The 19,324-nt window shown below is 32.9% G+C and overlaps 1 protein-coding gene across 4 annotated transcripts; it reads left to right on the top strand.

Annotated features, from left to right (window-relative positions):
* Positions 1-10,062: 10,062 nt before the first annotated feature.
* Positions 10,063-17,694, top strand: LOC107840127 (fatty acid amide hydrolase). 4 transcript variants are annotated; one of them, XM_016683866.2, is made up of 20 exons: positions 10,064-10,365; positions 10,459-10,568; positions 10,655-10,715; positions 10,950-11,158; positions 11,238-11,367; positions 11,485-11,562; positions 11,638-11,785; positions 12,052-12,164; positions 12,260-12,335; positions 13,342-13,413; positions 14,253-14,304; positions 14,606-14,686; positions 14,765-14,848; positions 15,014-15,117; positions 15,235-15,327; positions 15,995-16,063; positions 16,404-16,468; positions 16,623-16,684; positions 17,174-17,269; positions 17,394-17,694. In XM_016683866.2, exons 1-20 carry the CDS (start codon positions 10,272-10,274, stop codon positions 17,454-17,456), a joined length of 1,860 nt encoding a protein of 619 aa, XP_016539352.2. In that variant the 5' UTR covers positions 10,064-10,271; the 3' UTR covers positions 17,457-17,694. The 4 variants fall into 4 exon arrangements, with proteins under 4 accessions (XP_016539351.2, XP_016539352.2, XP_047250922.1 ...); XM_047394966.1 differs by having other exon boundaries at positions 10,944-11,158; XM_016683867.2 differs by having other exon boundaries at positions 10,065-10,365; positions 10,968-11,158.
* The last annotated feature ends 1,630 nt before the right edge of the window (positions 17,695-19,324 follow it).

Genomic DNA, 19,324 nt, shown 5'->3' with positions numbered 1-19,324 from the left:
CTTCTTCTTCTTCTTCTTCTTCTTCTTCTTCTTCTTCTTCAATGCCTTCAATGGTGCAGCTTCAATGGTGAAATGCCGATGAACAGTGACAGCGCCGAAAAATTCAAAATTCCATCGACTTTTTTTTTGTTGATGAATTTCACGTAATTCGATTCAACACGTTGATTCAACATTCGATTCAGATTCACGTAATCAATGGCATTCGACTTTTTTGGTTCAACATTCTCACATAATTCGAGTACTTGGATGCTATTGAAGAAGAAGAAATGTCATTAATGAGTTCTCACTTGAGCTAAGAACTTCGATTCAAAAAACTTGAAAAAAATTAAGAACTTGAATTCTTGAATGAGGAGATGAGGAAGATGATAAATTAATCTTGAATGCCATTGAAGAAGAAATGTCATTGAACCCAAATTAACTTGAAAAATTTTAAGAACTTGAATTCTTGAATGAGGAGATGATGAAGATGATAAATTGATCTTGAATGTCATTGATGAGTTCTTGGATGCTATTGATGAAGAAATGTCATTGATGGGTTCTTGGATGCCACTGAAGAAGAAGAATTGAAGAATTGAAGAATTGAATAAGAAGAACTGAAAAAGAAGAAATGAAGAAGAAGAATTGAAGAAGAAGAAAGAAAAATAATAATTGTCATTGATGGGTTCTTGAGTGCCATTGAAGAAGAAGAAGAAGAAGAATTGGAGAAGAAGAAATAAAGAAGAAGAATTGAAGAAGAAGAAAAAGAAAGAAAAATAATAATGTTAAATTATTATTTTTTTAGAGTAAAAAAATAAAAAATGGCGTGGCAATGACGTGGTGGCGCGTGCATCACACCATATTTGCAATGACTGGTTTTCAGTTTTGGGAGGTTTAATAATTCCACTTTAAAATAGTTCAGGGAGATTATAATTCCACTTTAAAAGAGTTCAAGGAGGTAATAGGTCACCTTTAAAGGTTGAGTGTATGGTTGGAATTTGAGGTAAAGGTTGGGGGATAACAGACCATTTTCTCTTAATTTTAAGATAAAAAATGTACATGAAGAAGAACATGATAATTCTTCATACATTTTCTAATGTCTCTTTTAATTATTATAGACATGTAAAATATATTAAAATATACTTTAATCTTGTAGTTTTAAATATGTTATATAAAAATTTAGTAATTCTATTTCAAAAAAAAAAAATATTGAAACGAACTAAAAAAAATAAAAAATAAACAGCGGAAGACACTTTTGTGTAATTTCTTTACACCGACCACCGATTGAACCAACAAGTACTCTTTTTTTGAGAGTTTTTTTAGGTTTCATGTCTTATAGAGTTTTAAAATAGCACTCCTCCTTTTAATTGAGACTAATTAAATGAATATCTGTGTTTTGTTTGTTTATAGGATAGAAAGAGTAAGATCAAACATGAAATGAATGGAAAGCAATAGTAAGCGGCAAGTCACTTATTCAAATAGCCCGTTTACAAAATTATGCTTCAAATGCCATATAATTTACAAATATTAAACATCAACCATGCAGCACTTAAAAAGAAAATTTCATCCAAATAATTAAACTTACAATGAGTCAGTACACCTGAATTTATTGTTTCATCTATTTCAATTTCTTTACATATTATATCTTTAATATTTTCTCCAGGTTCACTAAAAAAAGACATAGTTCTTGATCATAATATAAGTTACTATTACTTTATTGTAATGACAATCTTAGAATTGAACAATAAGTCCCAAGTCACCTTTAATAGAGAGCGCTTAACCTCTAATATGAAACTTTTTTATGTGAATTCAAATTCAATCGAGCTTCAATGTAGATACAGAACACTTCAAATTATAATGCAAATAAATTTTAAAAAAAAGAGAAAATTGGTGATTCTCGAAAGGAGCAATTCTCGAAATTGGTGATGGCCTCTTTATACCTACATTCAACAACAACAACAACAACCCAGTATATTCCCACACAGTGAGGTCTAGGGAGGGTGAAATGTACGCAGTCCATACCGCTACCTCCGAAGAAGTAGAGAGGCTATTTTCGATAGACCCCCGGCTTAAGAGAAAGAATAGTATAGCAAAATCGTAATGCAACTCGAAACAGGATGTATAACACAATTGAAATAAGCGATAAAATAATAACAGTAAATATCAAGGAAATACAAAATAAATAAAGTACAAGCAATACGAAATAAGAAATAGGAAAACAAATACTCTTTTAGTAGTAAACAATACACTCACAAACCTAAGAGGACTACCACCCCCACACCCTCCTAACACCTAGCCACAACCCACACACTCACACTAGCCTTCAACCCTAATCCGCGATCTCCATACCTTCCTATCTAGGGCCATGTCCTCAGTAAGCTGCAGTTGCTCCATGTCATGCCTAATCACCTCCCTCCAGTATTTTTTTGGCCTACCTCTACCCCTTCTGAAGCCATCCAAAGCTAGTCCCTCGCACATCCGAACAGGGGCATCCGTGCTTCTCCTCATCACATTCCCAAACCATCTCAACCTGCCTTCTCTCATCTTGTCCTCCACCGAAGCCACTTCCACCTTCTTTCGGATAATCTCATTCCTGATTACATCCCTTATAGTGAGACTACACATCTAACGCAACATTCTCATTTCCGCCACCTTCAATCTTTGGATATAGGAGTTATTGACTGGCCAACATTCAGCTTCATACAACATAGCCGGACGAACTGCCACTCTGTAGAATTTGCCTTTAAGCTTAAGGGGTACCTTTCTATCACATAACACTCCCGAGGCGAGCCTCCACTTCATCCAACCTGCTCCAATACACTTAGAGACATCATCCTCAATCTCGCCATCCCCCTAAATCATAGACCTAAGATACTTAAAACTATCCTTCTTACAAACATCTTGAGAGTCCAACCTCACCACCACACCGTCCTCCTGACTCGAGTCACCGAACTTGCATTCCAAATACTCCGTCTTGGACCTACTCAACCTGAACCCCTTAGATTCCAGGGTTTGCCTCCAAACCTCCAATTTCTCATTCACACCTCCCCGCATCTCATCAATCAGCACTACATCATCCGCAAATAATATACACCACGGTACCTCACCTTGAATACTCCGTGTCAACACGTCCATCACCAATGCAAAAAAGAAAGGGCTGAGAGTTGATTCCTGGTGCAAACCTGTCTCTACCGAAAAATGCCCTGAGTCTCCTCCTGCCGTCCTCACCTGATTCTTCCCTCCACCTTACATGTCCTTAATAGCTCTGATGTACGCCGCCTGTACTCCTCTCACCTCCAAGCATCTCCAAAGAACCTTCCTAGGGACTCTGTCCATCCCTCTTCATTTCCCTATACTGCTTCACCAATCTTTTCACCAGGTGAATTGTCTCTGTCGTCGAGCGACCAGGCATAAAACCAAACTGATTCTCTGAAATAGACACGACCCTCCTCAATCTCCGCTCAACCACCCTCTCCCAAATCTTCATAGTGTGACTCAACAACTTAATTCCCCTATAGTTATTACAACTCTGAATGTCACCCTTGTTTTTATATAAAGGAATCATCATACTCCATCTCCAAGCCTCAGGCATTCTCACAGTTGTGAAAATGGCGTTGAACAAATCAATCAGCCACCTTAAGCCTGCCCCACTAACATACTTCCAAAAATTCATCGGGATCTCATCGGGCCCCGTCGCCCTATCCCTCCGCATTCTACGAATAGCTTCTCTGACCTCCTTAACCTTAAAACGTCTACAGTAACTGAAATCGTGGCTCTCCTTCGAACGCTCCAACTCCCCTAACACAATGCATCTGTCCCCTTCCTCATTTATAAGCCTATGAAAATACTCTTGCCATCTCTTCTTAATGTGAACATCTTTCACCAACACTCTACCATCCCCCCCCTTAATGCACTTCACTTGATCGGGGTCACGACCCTTCCTCTCCCTAGCCTTAGCAAGCCTATATAATTTTTTTTCATCGCCTTTCTCCTCTAACCCCGCATACAAACCCTCAAACCCTGTTGTCTTAGCCGCTGTAACTGCTAACTTAGCCTCTTTCCTTGCTACTTTGTAGACCTCCCTATTCACATGTTTCTCCTCTTCATCTGTACTCTTAATCAACTGAACATACGCTTCCTTCTTGATCTCCACTTTCTTCTTAACTTCCTTATTCCACCACCAGTCCCCCTTATGTCATCCTGCCCGACCCCTCGAAACACCCAACACCTCTCTAGCCGTCTCCCTGATGCAGTTGGCCGTCTTATCCCATATAACATCCATGCCCCCTACACTCCTACACCCCCATTCCCGCCACCTTTTCCCCTATCTCCATCGCACTAACAGGCATCAAGCCATCCCACTTAATTCTGGGTCGACCCTCTCCGGCCCTACTCTTCTTGTTCTTCTTGATAATCAAGTCCATCACCAGAAGCCTGTGTTGAGTCGAAAGATGCTCACTCGGAATGACTTTACAATCAATGAAGAAAAATATTTGATGATAAGCCAAACAATTAATAAATAAAAATCAAATCTCCTAAAAACCTAATCCTATGAATAGTCCTCAAAACATAGTACGCGTAATTTTTTAACCATAAAGCATAGATAAAATAAACTTTATTTAATAAGATAATTAGTTATTATGAATTCAGAATAACCTATCAATTTTTTGTAACAAAATACGATGATCCAAATAATTTGTCCAAAATTATAAATAAGTCACTTTCATTACTACCTATTATGAATTTAGAATGAACAACCAATTTCTCGTTACAAAATGCGACGATTCAAATAATTTGTTCAAAATTTTAAATAATTCAATTTGAAATCACTAATTGTATATTAAATACTATAAACAAAGCTTACAAAGAAATTTCTGAATTTGCAACTGTTTATCAAAATACATGTAAACTTTAAAATCAGTTTAAAATTTCAAAAGACATACCTATGAACAAAATCACTTCAACAACTTGCAATTTTGATAAAGCATATGAATGATATATTTATGGTGAAAAAAATAAAAGAAAGTAAGAAGACAAACATTAAGATCTACTATAAAAGAAAAATTCTTAAAGAAAGAAAACCTAGAAATACAGAAGCAACATTGATCATAAAGTTCATGAATGAGATTGTGCAATAATATTTTTATATATATAGAAGACTCTAAACCAAAAAGAAATTTAGAAAGTAAATATTGTTTAAACCAAAAAAAAAAAATTGAAAAGTAAATATTATAGAATTTCAACTCTGGAAAGCTAAAAGATGGAAAATTTGAAAATAAATAAATAAACTCCTACTTCTACAGGAAAATTACGTAAATCACATTTAAAAAAAAGAGACTAAAATATAAGAAAAAAAGCCTATTTTTATTAGGATTCCATATATATCCTATTGATTATTTCTTTCCATATATTTCAAAAGCTCTTAATTATATTATATTGATTATTTCTTTCCATATATTTCAAAAATCCTTAACTTCTATCCCATATATTTTAGGAGTGCTTAATTTTTATCCATATATTTTTAGGAGTCCTTAGTTTGATTAAATAATAAATTAAAAATAAAAGGTGAAAAGATAATTTTGTCTATTGCAGAGACTTTTAGTGAAGGTTAAAAAGTTCAAATCACTTTTCTAAGGGTCTTCACACTTTTAATGTACTAGTTTAGTTGCACGTGCCTCGCACGTATAACTTTTGATTGTTTAAATTAGACGATTTTATCTATTACGAAGATTTTTAATTAAGTGCAAAAAGTTCAAAACATATATTTTATTGTAAGCACATAAGTTTCAAGTGATTAATGGATTTAATATATTGTAGATGTAGATGTATATTTATAGACTTTTTTTATTGATTTAAAATTCTTAAACTAATGAAAGAAATACTAGTTGTCTTTAATTCTGATGAATTCTAATAAGAAAAGGTTTTACCATAAATATATTTAATTAATTTTCAACTCTTAAATTTATATTAGGAAAAATAGTGAAAAGACAATTTTATATAAAGTAAAGACTTTTAATGAAGGACAAAAAGTTTAGACAATATTTCTAAGGCCCTTCACATTTTTAATATATTATTATAGATATAGATTATAGATATAAATATAGATTATAGATTATAGATATAGATATTTCTATATAATAGAAGCACTGGTTTCGTCTAGTGCTTCATCAATTACTATACTATCCCTGATTATTATATGATTTACTATATTACCCCTAATTAATTATTATAATTCATTTATATATTAAAATTAATATTATTTAATTAAAAAAATAGATATTTATGACGTTTGTTTCAGCTGCTTTAACTATGATATTTTACTATATCATCCCTAATTAATTATTATAAGTAATTTATGTATTAAAAATTAATAATATTTAATTAAAAAAATAGATGACATGTCTGTCTATGGTTTCGACTAGTGCTTCGCCTATATTACCCCTAATTGCTCCGTGATTTACTATATTACCCCTAATTAATTATTATAAGTCATTTATATATTTGAATTAATAATATTTTTTTATATTACCCCTAATTAATTATTATATGTCATTTATATATTAGAATTAATAATATTTAACTAAAAAATAGATATTTATGACGTTTGTTTCAGCAGCTTTAACCATGATTTTACTATATCATCCCTAATTAATTATTATAAGTCATTTATGTATTAAAAAAATAATAATATTTAATTAAAAAATGGATGACATGTCTGTCTATATTACCCCTAATTGCTCTGTGATTTATTATATTATCCCTAATTAATTATTATAAGTCATTTATATATTAGAATTAATCATATTTTTTTATTATATTACCCCTAATTTATTATTACAAGTCATTTATATATTAGAATTAATAATATTTAATTAAAAAAATAGATATTTATGGCATTTATTTCAGCTGCTTTAACCAGAATTTTACTATATCATTCCTAATTAATTATTATAAGTCATTTATGTATTAAAAATTAATAATATTTAATTAAAAAATCAGTTGCTTCGTCATTTACTATATTACCCTAATTGCTCAGTGATTTATTATATTACCCCTAATTAATTATTATAAATCATTTATATATTAGAATTAATGATATTTTTTAATTATATTACCCCTAATTAATTATTATAAGTCATTTATATATTAAAATTAATTATATTTAATTAAAAATAGATATTTATTACGTTTATTTCTGCTGCTTTAACCGTGATTTATGTATTAATTATTATAAGTTATTTATGTATTAAAAAAATTAATAATATTTAATTAAAAAATAGATGACATGTCTGCTTATATTACCCCTAATTGCTCCGTGATTTACTATATTACCCTAAATTAATTATTATAAGTCTTTTATATATTAGAGTTGATAATTTTTTTACTATATTACCCCTAATTAATTATTATAAGTCATTTATATGTTAGAATTAATAATATTTAATTTAAAAAATTGATGACATATCTGCTGCAACTGCTTCAACCATAACTTTGCTAAATATCTCTTATAATTAATTATTACGAGTTATCTAAGTGTTAAAAATTTAATCATATTTTAAAAAAAATAAAATAGACATAAAATAATAAATTAAATCTTGATGTATTAAATTAAGTTGACCTCCTTCAACCGTGATTTTACTGTATTACCTCTAATTAATTATTATAAGTCATTATGTATTAAAAAATTCATAATATTTAATTAAAACATTGGTTTCAACATGGCTGCTTCAAGAGCTGCGCCGTGATTTTATTATATCACCCCTAATTAATTATTATAAGTCATTTATGTAAGAAAATTAATAGTATTTAATTAAAACAAGAAAAATATGCGTTTATGACATGTTTGTTGCAGATGTTTCAACCATAATCATCTTTGAGAAGATGATCCAAAACTTTGTTGTTAATTGAAGTATCTTTTGTTCCAATTTTTATATGAAATAATCCTATGAATATTAGTTCTACATCTTTTGTATATTTTGTAACAGGTCTCAGTCTTATCATCAAACAATTAAAATAACCCGACTACACGACACATCACACTTTTTTGTCATGTGGAAAAAAACTATCTTATAAAACTTCACTCCTTAGCGAGTACCGTCAAATAATTATTATTTAAAAAATTATCGTTTTAAATCAATGTACATTTATGTTTGTATCTCATTAATATCGAATATTGATGCTAAAAGATGTCTATAGTGTTGGGCTCGTGCTGACACGGGCAATGCACCTCTAGTATATATATAAATTATAGATTGTAGATTATAGATTATAGATTATAGATTATAGATATAGATATAAATTATTGATATAGATTATAGATAAAAAAGATGAATTGATTATAATTACGTGAGTACTAAATTGATGATGTCGTTGTTTTCTACTTTGCTTTAAATACCAATTTTCCTTTTATAAAAGATTTCAAGTGGAATTAGGAAAATTTTTTACGGAAAAGAAATATCCATAAGTACGCACTAGTAATTGTATTGTGCAGTTCTTTTTCCATCTTTGCAAGTTTCCTTTTAAAAAATAAAAAGAAAAATTGGATCAAATCTATTATACGCTAGTAATTGTATTGTGCAATTCTTTTTCCATCTTTGAAAGTTTTTTTTTTTTTTTTTTTGCAATTTTTAAAATTTTGAATTAAATCTATTTTAGTTGGACTCTATTTTAACTTTTAATTGTTTGGATCAAATTTATTTTAGTTGACACTTCATTTAATTTTTAATATAAACATAACAAGAAAAGGTGAAAAAATGATTTTATCTAAAACAAAATTTTTTAATGAAAGACAAAAAATTTAAACAACATTTTTAATATAAACTATAGATATACATATTTTATGTCCAATTAAGCACCCGTATCCCTTTCTAGTATTACAAATAACATGTCGACAAAGATGTGGACTTTAATCAGCAATAAATGGCTACCTATTTGGTTGTAATTGACTACCAATATTTTCGTACGGCACATTAATGCCAGTATAGTTTGAACCTAGAGGCATCATATTCTTTTTTCTTTTTTTTGGTTGACGAGGGAACTCAACTATTTTTTGTGTGTGCATGAGGTAAATTTGGTTTCAATGTAATAACCTATAATATAGATTATAGAGAAGAGGTAAATAATGGTGTTAGGCAAGTCATGAGCTCGATCAAAAAAGCATGCAACATATTTCAAACTTGAGTTTTGTGCCCCCCAATTTAAAAGATAACGTATTCAACCTACTAAGATCAGCCTAGCGTAGAAAGAGATCATATTCATCTCATAAAAATATCACTCATTCAGTTTGCTCTAAATCGGTAGGTGAGGCCGCATATATATATATATATATTTTTGGCGAGTTTGATCTAATTTGAACCATATATGTAACACTAATTAACTAATAAAAGTAACTTACCCAAACATATCATTTTCTTTTATTTAGTCTGTTTGATGTAGTTATAATGATAAATAACGGAACAACTTGTATATTAGTTTAATTTGATAATCAAACAAATCATCAATTCTTTTATTTCCATGGAAAGTTATTTTGTATCGTGTCAAGTGTTACGATTTTTGCCCTGATTTTTTTACTATATTTAAGTTTTATTTTTTTAGAAGGAAAATAAAAGTTACCATAATTACTTTTACTTTTCTTGAAAGAAAAATATAAGACTAACCTCTTTCCAATTCTTGGATGAAAGGTTTTGGATATCTATAAATAGAAACTCATTCTCATACCATAACAGAATAGCATCACAATTTAGTCATTTTCGTTTAGGGGGGATTTTCTCTCCTATCCTATTAATTTTATGTTTTTAATATTAGGTTTTATACATAGGTCAATTGGCCAAATCATATAATAAAATTATGTTTTTAGTATTGTTTTTTGTTGTCATATCATAGTTTGCAACTAATAACTTCCGTATGATGCCCTCTCGATTTCGAACCCAACAGCTAGCAGACCCTTCATCTTCGATTCAGCTCGTACAAAGTAGTTCAACCAGTCCATTTGAAACCGAAAGGGAAATTAAATTGTTAGTGGGACAAACCAAAACCAAAATAAATAACAGGAACAATATCAATGTCATAGATATGACCGTTGAGCTGCCGCGTTTTATTTTAGATAATAGTAGAAATTTTGTACCGTAAAATAAAGTAGCAGAGTCCTCCTGCAACTAAAATTAATAAATTGGATATTGAATATTCTACTAACTCAACTACTAAACTCTAGTGTAATTAAACAACTAATTATTCCACAAAACTATATTAGTAACACATGTAACATACATACTGCAATTCTTTGAAAGATTTGAGTTATGTTATTGAGAATAATGGGGAACAAACGAGCGATGAAACCGGCTAGTGAAGTTGACCTGAAGGCGGTGAAGTACATATCGGAGAGTATTCAAGGTTGATATTTAATATATTTCTATGTGATATACTGTTTGATTGCATGATGTATTGTTTTGATTGAACTGTGCAACATTTTTTTCTGATTTGCAGCTCCACATTTGACTGGTTTGTGGTTCAAGTTATTTGTGAAGCTGATTGAAGTACCGGGTATTGGATCTTTGATTGTGAATTACCTCAAGAATGAAAACAAATTCGATGAGGTTCGGTTTGATTTTTAATATTGTAGTAATATGTATGCATGAAATGGTTAATTAAAGACTGAAGAAGATATGTTCATGATTGGCAGATACTGAAGTACACTGTCATACCGGAGGGTCCTATGTTTAAACCTGAATTTCCTCCTCAAGGTTCGTTTTTAAAACTAAGATATCAACTCTCTCTTTTTCTCTCTGAATTTGGATGTTTTCGTTAGATATGAAATAGAAAGGTGCTTCTTTTGTATTTTGTTTTCCCTCGATAGTGGTGGAATTAGCTCCGTTTTTCACTTGATTGAACAGCCCTGCTGTAGTTATTCTTCTTTTGTCGTTGTAATTTTTTTAAAAAATTGTCAATGATGACCTTGACATGATACAAAGTGCTAGATACTTTCCTGACTGTAGAGCCAGAACATGCTGTTGTCAGCCTGGAAGAAGACGTGAAACCTGAAGACCGGGTTGAGCTAGCCTTGAAGTGTCTTCCAGAATATGATCCAGCTAGCAATTGGTGTGGTGATTCAACTGCATCATTTCGCTATTGGAAGATTCGCGATTATGCATATGCATACAGATCTAAGTTTACAACACCATCTATGGCAAGACACTTCTGTGGTTGCTTGGTTTTTGTTTCTGTCTTCTAGTATCTAGAATGAGAAGTTATTCCTTGTGTTACAGGTTGCAGAGCGCTTCATCTCAGCCATTGAGGAGTTCAACAATAAGAATCCCACAGCCCCACTATTAATTTCTTTTGACCCTGACGAATTAAGAAAGCAAGCTGCTGCTTCTACACAGAGATTTGAACAAGGTACTTCTAATATATACATGTTTCCCGCGCTGTATACATAGTTAAACTGTAAATTTATAGTTTTTGCAAACTGTGTTCAATCAGAATAGTATTTTTCTGACTGTGGGGAATATGCAGGGAATCCACTGTCAATCTTGGATGGGATTTTCATGGCTATCAAAGACGACATAGATTGCTATCCTCACCCTTCAAAGGGTATGTATTTTAAGTTTTCATCATCTTCGCACCGAGTCCTATTGCCGGATTTAGTTATATACTTAATGCAAACAGGAGCAACTACATGGATTCATGAGGTTCGTGAGGTAAAGAAAGATGCGGTTTCTGTGTCAAGATTACGAAAATGTGGTGCAATTTTTGTTGGAAAGGCAAACATGCATGAGTTGGGAATGGGAACTACCGGAAATAACGCAAACCATGGGTATGTGTACATATTCTTTTGTAGAGAGGCTGTGTACATGAAATGTTAAATTGTATTTAACCCTTTCTAAGGCAGTCCTAAGATATTTCCTTTCTGTTGAAATGCAACATTAGCATTCACAGACTTCCTTCACAGTGACCTTTAACAATTGCTTCCTAAATTGTTTATATCCTGAGGTGGAAAACCTTCGAGTTGTTTATTAGTTGTTGTGAACGTACTTTTTCTTCTCTGCTGTATAACTTTTGAGTTAAAATTCTCTCCGACAGGACTGCACGAAACCCACATGATCCAGATAGGTACACAGGAGGGTCTTCCTCAGGCCCTGCAGCTATTGTGGCTTCGGGACTGTGTTCCGCTGCTTTGGGGACGGATGGAGGAGGTTGTACACCTACACCATGTCCCACTGAAAAATCCGCTTAGTCATTCTTCATGAAACAATATTTTATTGATTCTTGATTTTACGTGTATGGACAGGTTCAGTTCGGATTCCTGCTTCCCTTTGTGGTGTTGTGGGATTGAAGTCGACATTTGGTCGAACTGGCATGACCGGGTGAGCTCATCTGCTTTATGATATGTTTTCTTCCTAACAGATCTTCCAACTGCATAGAGATTATTCTTGTTCTTCTTTCGTCAACCATCAATTTTTCTTGCATTTATGCTGTATCTTCATTTTGGAGCTCGTGGCTCATATATGCATGTGTATATATTAATCTAGGATGTACTTCAACCTTTTATGACAAATCTCAAATTAGATTTCTTCTCTCTCCGAATCTTTGTATAAGTCAAGACAGCGTTCACACTTTTTCACAGTAACACCATTCCAGTACCCAAAAGATTGTATTATGATCATAAGTTATGCTATTCTCCATCTTACCACATTAATGTCACTTCAATTCTTTATAACTCCAGTTAGGATACTAACTGAGAAGCTTTATTTTGATGTAGCATCTCATAGGTTGCTTGCCCATGCTAAGGATTGGATATAAACCTTTAGTTATCATGATAAAGAAATGAAGAAACTCAAGTTATTCAGAATGTAATGGTAAACTTTAGTTATCAGAGTATAGAATTGAATATGAAACTTATATAGTTGTCAGGTTACATTTTATTAGTCCAAATTATATGAAGATAATGTAGATGTATATACCTTATCAATAATATGGAGATCAATATCAGGGATGGAGCTTGAAAGTAGTGTCGGTTGATTGCAAGAATTTCTAATTCAGTGAAGTTCCATAAGTTGTGACTGATTTTCATGCTTATAGGGCTTAGCACACAATTTAACTATGGAATAATGCCTCCAAACTTATCAGAAAAGAACTTGACTTGGAAGTGTTTCCGGTAAAATGATTAGTGTTTCCACTTATGCATTGCCTTTAGTTAGTTTAATAGCATCAAACCTGTTACCTATTGTACCTTCTTATTATTAAGTCAGTTTCGTGTGCAGAGACATTTAATTTTTATGGTGTTCCAGACAGTTCTGTTTTCGTGTAATGGGAGAAAATCGTCTTTCAGAATGTGGCAGATTCACTATAGCCTCTGTTTTATTTATTCAGGTCAATATGTGAGGATAGCACGGTGGCAATTATTGGACCAATCGCCACAACCGTTGAGGACACCATACTTGTGTAAGTTGTCATGGGTTTGACTTTGAGAGCATGCTTAATCTTGAACATTTGTTATCTGATTATGATTTGTACTAACCAAATAAATTAAACGAACGTTAAAACTAGCTGGCCTAATTTTCCTCTCTTAAATCTGCTTGCTGATGGCAAAGGACAGACTAAATGAATCGAGGAAAGGAAATGAGAATGATAGAGCTATGCATAAAGATGTAGAATGATTATTCAACCATCTTGTCAGACCACATTAAAGAACTATAAGTGCATTCTGGAATGCTTATAAGTGCTTACCTCATTTATATCCATCGACCTTACGCTACCATTAAACTGTGCAAAATTCCCAAAACCACATGAAACAGCCTAGCCCGCTAGTGATATTGTCCGCACTGGGCCAAGGCCCACACAGTTTTAAAACACATCACTAGAGAGTAATGTCTGCTACTTATATACCTAGCATCTCTCATGTGTTTTGCTGATTTGAGACTTCTTATCCTAAGTTGGGGTGTCACATACACTCCTCTAATGGACACAACATCCTAACTGTGGTTTGCCCCACCGAATGGGATTTTTCCTGAACTCGGGATTAAGATTTGCCTAGAAAATGCCAGTACGAAGAATCCTTCCTCCTAAATGGCATGGTGATGTAATGTTGTGTTTTTATAAAGTATGCCACGGAACTATGTCAATATGAGTCTTCGTGGACTTGTTAATGTAATTTACATGTTTGGCCCTACAATTATTGCTTTGATAGCTTTATTCTTCTCATTTTTGTTTAAAATAAATTTAGGATCAAAGTTATTCTAGGAATTTGCAGTGTGATTTATTCATCTCCATTACTTTATCAGGTATGCAGCAATGTTGGGGTCCTGTCCTGCAGATAGAATCCCCTTGAGACCGGTAACCACCAAAGAATGCTTATTCTTCTGCTCTATTCTTAAACTCTGTACTTCTCTTGACTGATCTTCTTTCTTCCTTTTTCTTCATTGTATTACTTTGTAAAAGTACCTTCTAGTTCACAGGATAACCTGAAACACCGCTTTACATGTTTAGAACATTTAAAATCTGTTTTTTTAGTTTTAATCTCACCAGCAGACTCTAGACTCGTTAAGGTGTCAGATTCATCTTATTGATTTTGAACATCATTGTGGATCAGAAATTCTGTTTCTTTAATTTCATCATCTTCCTCTATTTCTTTCAGCCCCTCCCTTGTGTACCAAATTTCTCTTCACAAGAGAGCTTGCAATCTGTGGAATCACTGCGCCTTGGAAAATATACAGAGGTGACTATACTTCTGTGCACAATAGTTTTTTGTATTTGGCTATTTCTTTGATAATCTCATTTCAACATCCTTTTACAGTGGTTTAATGATGTCTTCTCAACTGATATATCTGACAAGTGCACGAATGTTCTCAGACGGTTATCACAAAAGCATGGATGCAAAGTAAGTCTATTTCTATTATTACATTATTCATTGATTTTGGACTTCGACAGGTGTACCTTCTAGCTCTTTTTTTTTTTTTATCTTCTAGCTGGGTTTATTGTGAGATTCTATCTTTATACATGTTTGTTTGTAAGTCTAATATTTTTCTTTATCTCATGGTTGAAGACGATAGAGATTGTAATACCAGATTTGCATGAGATGAACATAGCTCATGTTGTTTCTATTGGGTCTGAATCATTATCTGCACTGAGTCCAGACTATTATGATGGGTACACAATATTCCATTATCAAAAGTCTTCCTAATATATATCAATCTCTTATTGGGAGCAACTTCAAATTATTCCCTGATATCATCTTGGTTCTGTTTTCTTCTTTTTGGTCTCCAGGAAAGGAGAGAGATTGACCTACGATACTCGCACCAATATGGCACTTTTTCGTTCATTTACAGCAGCAGATTATGTTGCTGCTCAGCGGCTTAGGTAAGCATGTTGTTTCTTAAGCTACCAAAAGTAAATCTATCTAATCTTAGTCATGAATTTATTTCAGAATCCAATTGCAAACTGTTTTGTTGGCTTAGAAATACTGTGGCATCTGAAATGACTGAAAATGTCAGATAATTGTAGCTTACCTTAGGTTGGGTTTTACACTTTATTAGTTGCCAAAACTTAAGTTGATAACTTTGGAAACCTAATACAATGTTGTTGAAAGAAGTCAGTTACGTTCCAAACCAAGTGTATGACTTGATACGATATGGAGTGTTTGACATCCTGAAAGTATATGTTGTATGACCTCTTCAAAATTGTCGACGGTGGCGTGTTGGATCCCTCCAAAAGTAGTGCATTTTTGGAGGATTCGACACGTATGTGATATCACTTTTGGAGAGTCCCAGCAACACAGCGGAAAGTAATGCTTCATACAGAAAGCCTGATGGGATGATGAAAAGGAGAGAATGTTGGCTGCTTAGGACAATTGTCTTCTAACTTCTATTCTGTTTACTTGTCATGTGTATTCTTTTAAATCTTGGTTTGCACAATACTCTGCAATGCTAAAACTTTCAATTAATGCCTTATGCATGACAAGCAGAAACACAATCTTTCAGAAGTACAAGAAACATGATTGACGTAACTCTTTTTTGGGTTGTTGCAGACGGAGGTTAATGTATTTCCATATGGAGATTTTCAAGAAGGTGGATATCATTGTGACACCTACTACTGGGTATGTCAAGGAATTCTCTGAAATGTGCAGAGTTTACATTCATATCCTTCACCAGGGCTTACTCTAATGCATGTACACACATTAGTCTTTTTCCTGTTCGGTTTTTCTTGCTCTTTTTTGTTACCCCCCCCCACCCCCACCCCCACCCCACCCTCCTTCTCCCCGGTTTCTTTTTGGTGGGTGGGACTTCTGTCCCTGAGATAATTTCTTTGCAATGAAGTGGTCATGTAGGTACCTATAACATTAAATGGCAAGTCCAGGATGTGTAGGCGGGAGATTAGTTTGTTGATATATGTCAAAGTTAGATATAAACCATCTCTGCTACTTTCTTCTTTTTCAGCATGGCAGCACCCAGAATTTCACCAAGTGCTCTTAAAGTTGGGGAGACTAATTTGCAAGTTACAGGTTTTCCCTTCACTCACCCCCTCGTCCTTAACAGATATCATCAACTGTGGAGTTAGTTAGAACTAATAGATGCTGTTCTCTTATATGTCTTGGATAGCTTACTGTTTCGCAATTTCAGGTTACATTAGTATTCATGTATATTCTGTTTTTTCAGAAAATCTTATGCGGTTTACAACAACAGCAAATCTTCTCGGACTTCCTGCAGTTACTGTCCCTGTAAGTTGTAGCACCTTTCTTCTCTATCCATGATAGTTAGTTAACCGGCGGTAATGACATTAAGGGAATGGTTCTCTCTTTAACCATTTCTGAGGGAAGTTAAGGCAATATTATATCTCATGGATCTGCATTTGGTTTCAGTCTTAAATGATGGGTTTGCATACAAGTAAATTGTCTATCAAAACAATCCCTGCTCCAATGTTTCAAGGGTCTTTGGATTTCATCCCACGATAACTTTCTCAAAAAAGTAGCAATTGGCATGAAAGAAAAATGTATATATAACACTTCAAAACTGTGGCTTAATCCCCTCACTAATTCCAAAAAAAAAAAAAAAAAAAGCTTTATCCTCTCCAGAAGCATATTTTAGCCTAGATTTTCCTTCAAATGGTCTACAAGGTAGGATTCGTTCATCACATTCAGGACAAGTTATATTCAGCTAGTACAACAACGATAGTTATGCCATCTCATATCGGCAAATTACATGCTCAGATTGGTTACGACAAACAAGGGCTTCCCATAGGTATGCAACTCATTGGCCGGCCCTGGTGTGAAGCTTCCATTTTGCGTTTGGCTGCTGCAATTGAGGTAAGTAACCATTCAACCAAGATGAAAGCAAGTATGATTCATTGATAGCGTCAAACAGATAATGAATGATCCCTATGCAGAAATGACTTCCAATACCAATGCACATAACATTGCTGTTTTTCAGGAAACCTGTGCTGCGCCTGTGAAGAAGCCAGTGCAATATTATGACATTTTGAAAGGGAACTAGCAATCAAGTTTACATCCATGGGAGCCCCGGGTAAACAGTAATGTGACTCATGAAGCTTAAGAAGACCTGGATTCACTCATCAAGATTTTTACTCATGAAGCTTAAGAAGACCTGGATTCATTTATCAAGATTTTGGTGATTCATAGAAACCAATTTTTTCTTTTCCCAGATGATCTTGAAATTGAATGTACTTAACTTGAGGTACTACTTTATGAAATAGTGATAATATTTCCCAAAAGTTGTCATCACGTGATCAGACAGGTTCAAGCCATGAAAACAGACTCTTGCGGAAATGTAAGGTGAGGTTGCGTATAAAATACCCTTGTGATTCAACCTTTCTCCGAACCTCGTGCATAGCGGAAACTTCAGTAGTACAGTACACCGGGATGTTCTTTTTTTTCAAAAAGAAAAAAAGTAATGCCCTCTTCCAAGTTTCTTTGGAGATAAAGTAACAATAATCAAACAGAACTTTACAACTGTAAATGAAACTGCATTAAGTTCTTGCCTACTTTATTGGCCTAAAGTCATGTAAAAGTAATTTGTCCTATCAAACATTTGTAAACAGTTAAGAGACAACAGAATCATACGTTTAGCAACTTGAAAGAAAGTACTCCCTCTTTTTTAAATCGATTAAAAAAAAAAAAATTAGTCATTCTGTTTGAAACCAGAGAGGACCAACTTGCCACGAAACTCAGTAATTTCCATATTAATCAACTATTCTTTTTTCTATTTAATATTTTAAATTTTTGTTGATTCTAACTTTGTTTATTAGTAGTACTAATAAGTATTTCAGAACTTACTCTTTTTTGTTTTATGATTTTTTATCCACGTGGTTCACCATATATCTCAAATACTTATAAATAATAGTACTATATATTCAGAAGTTACGTAAACAATATTAAGACTTATTACTTTTTATACTTTTGATTGACTATTCAAATGATACTTTAAATGGACCTAACCATATTCTAACATTAAAAAAACATGTGACTATAGTCTTTACAAAATTACTATAAATAACATAACGGTCAGCATACTTTCCTAGAAATATTTGTAATTTAATCTGCAATAAGTGGCAACTAACTTGGTTGTTGTCAATTGAATGCCAATATTTCGTGAGGTGCATTTACGTCGGTCTAATTTCAACCTAGAGACATAAAAGTCCTTTTTGGGGTTGACAAGGGACCAATTTACCTATATTTTGAGTCCGTATAAAGTAAATTTTGCTCTATAAATCACTCACAAGAGGTAAATCTCATTAAATAAGTTTAGTGCAACGAGCTCGGCCAACAAAACACATAAGAGGCATGAAACATGAGAATCCTTTTTGATGAATCACCTACTCAACCAACTCAGTCATCCTTACAAATAGAGACACCATATTCAACTTATAAAAATATGTAACTCATTTAATTTGCTCTGAATTAGATAGGTTAGGCTGGATATATATATTTGTTGGAGAGTCATTTTAAATATATCATACGTTAGCTTAGGTAAAAGTTTGATCTAGTTTAAATTATATATGTTACACAAAATAAATCATATAAAAAACTTACTAAAACATGACCATTTTTATTTTTTTTGAGGGGATGGGGATAGTTTGTTTGATGTAATTATGATAAATTAAAGAATAACTTTATTAGTATAATTTGATAATCAAACAATTTATCAAAGGAAAAATGCTTTGGTCAAAATTGACGGAGGAAGTTCCTACACAAATAATTGTTTTAGCACCTTATTGAGGAAATAGCTGACATTTATAAAAAAGAATATTTGACTTTTTTCTGCCTCGAAATTAATTTTAAGCCTAGCAGTCTAAAATTGAAATTGTGAATCTAACCAAATCCAATTGACTTAAAGACACTAGT

This window comes from Capsicum annuum, chromosome 8 (genome assembly GCF_002878395.1).
Source record: "Capsicum annuum cultivar UCD-10X-F1 chromosome 8, UCD10Xv1.1, whole genome shotgun sequence".
Classification (NCBI taxonomy): Eukaryota; Viridiplantae; Streptophyta; class Magnoliopsida; order Solanales; family Solanaceae; genus Capsicum; species Capsicum annuum.
The sequence above is the reverse complement of the archived record's forward strand: the minus strand, read 5'-3'. Positions and strand labels throughout refer to the sequence as shown.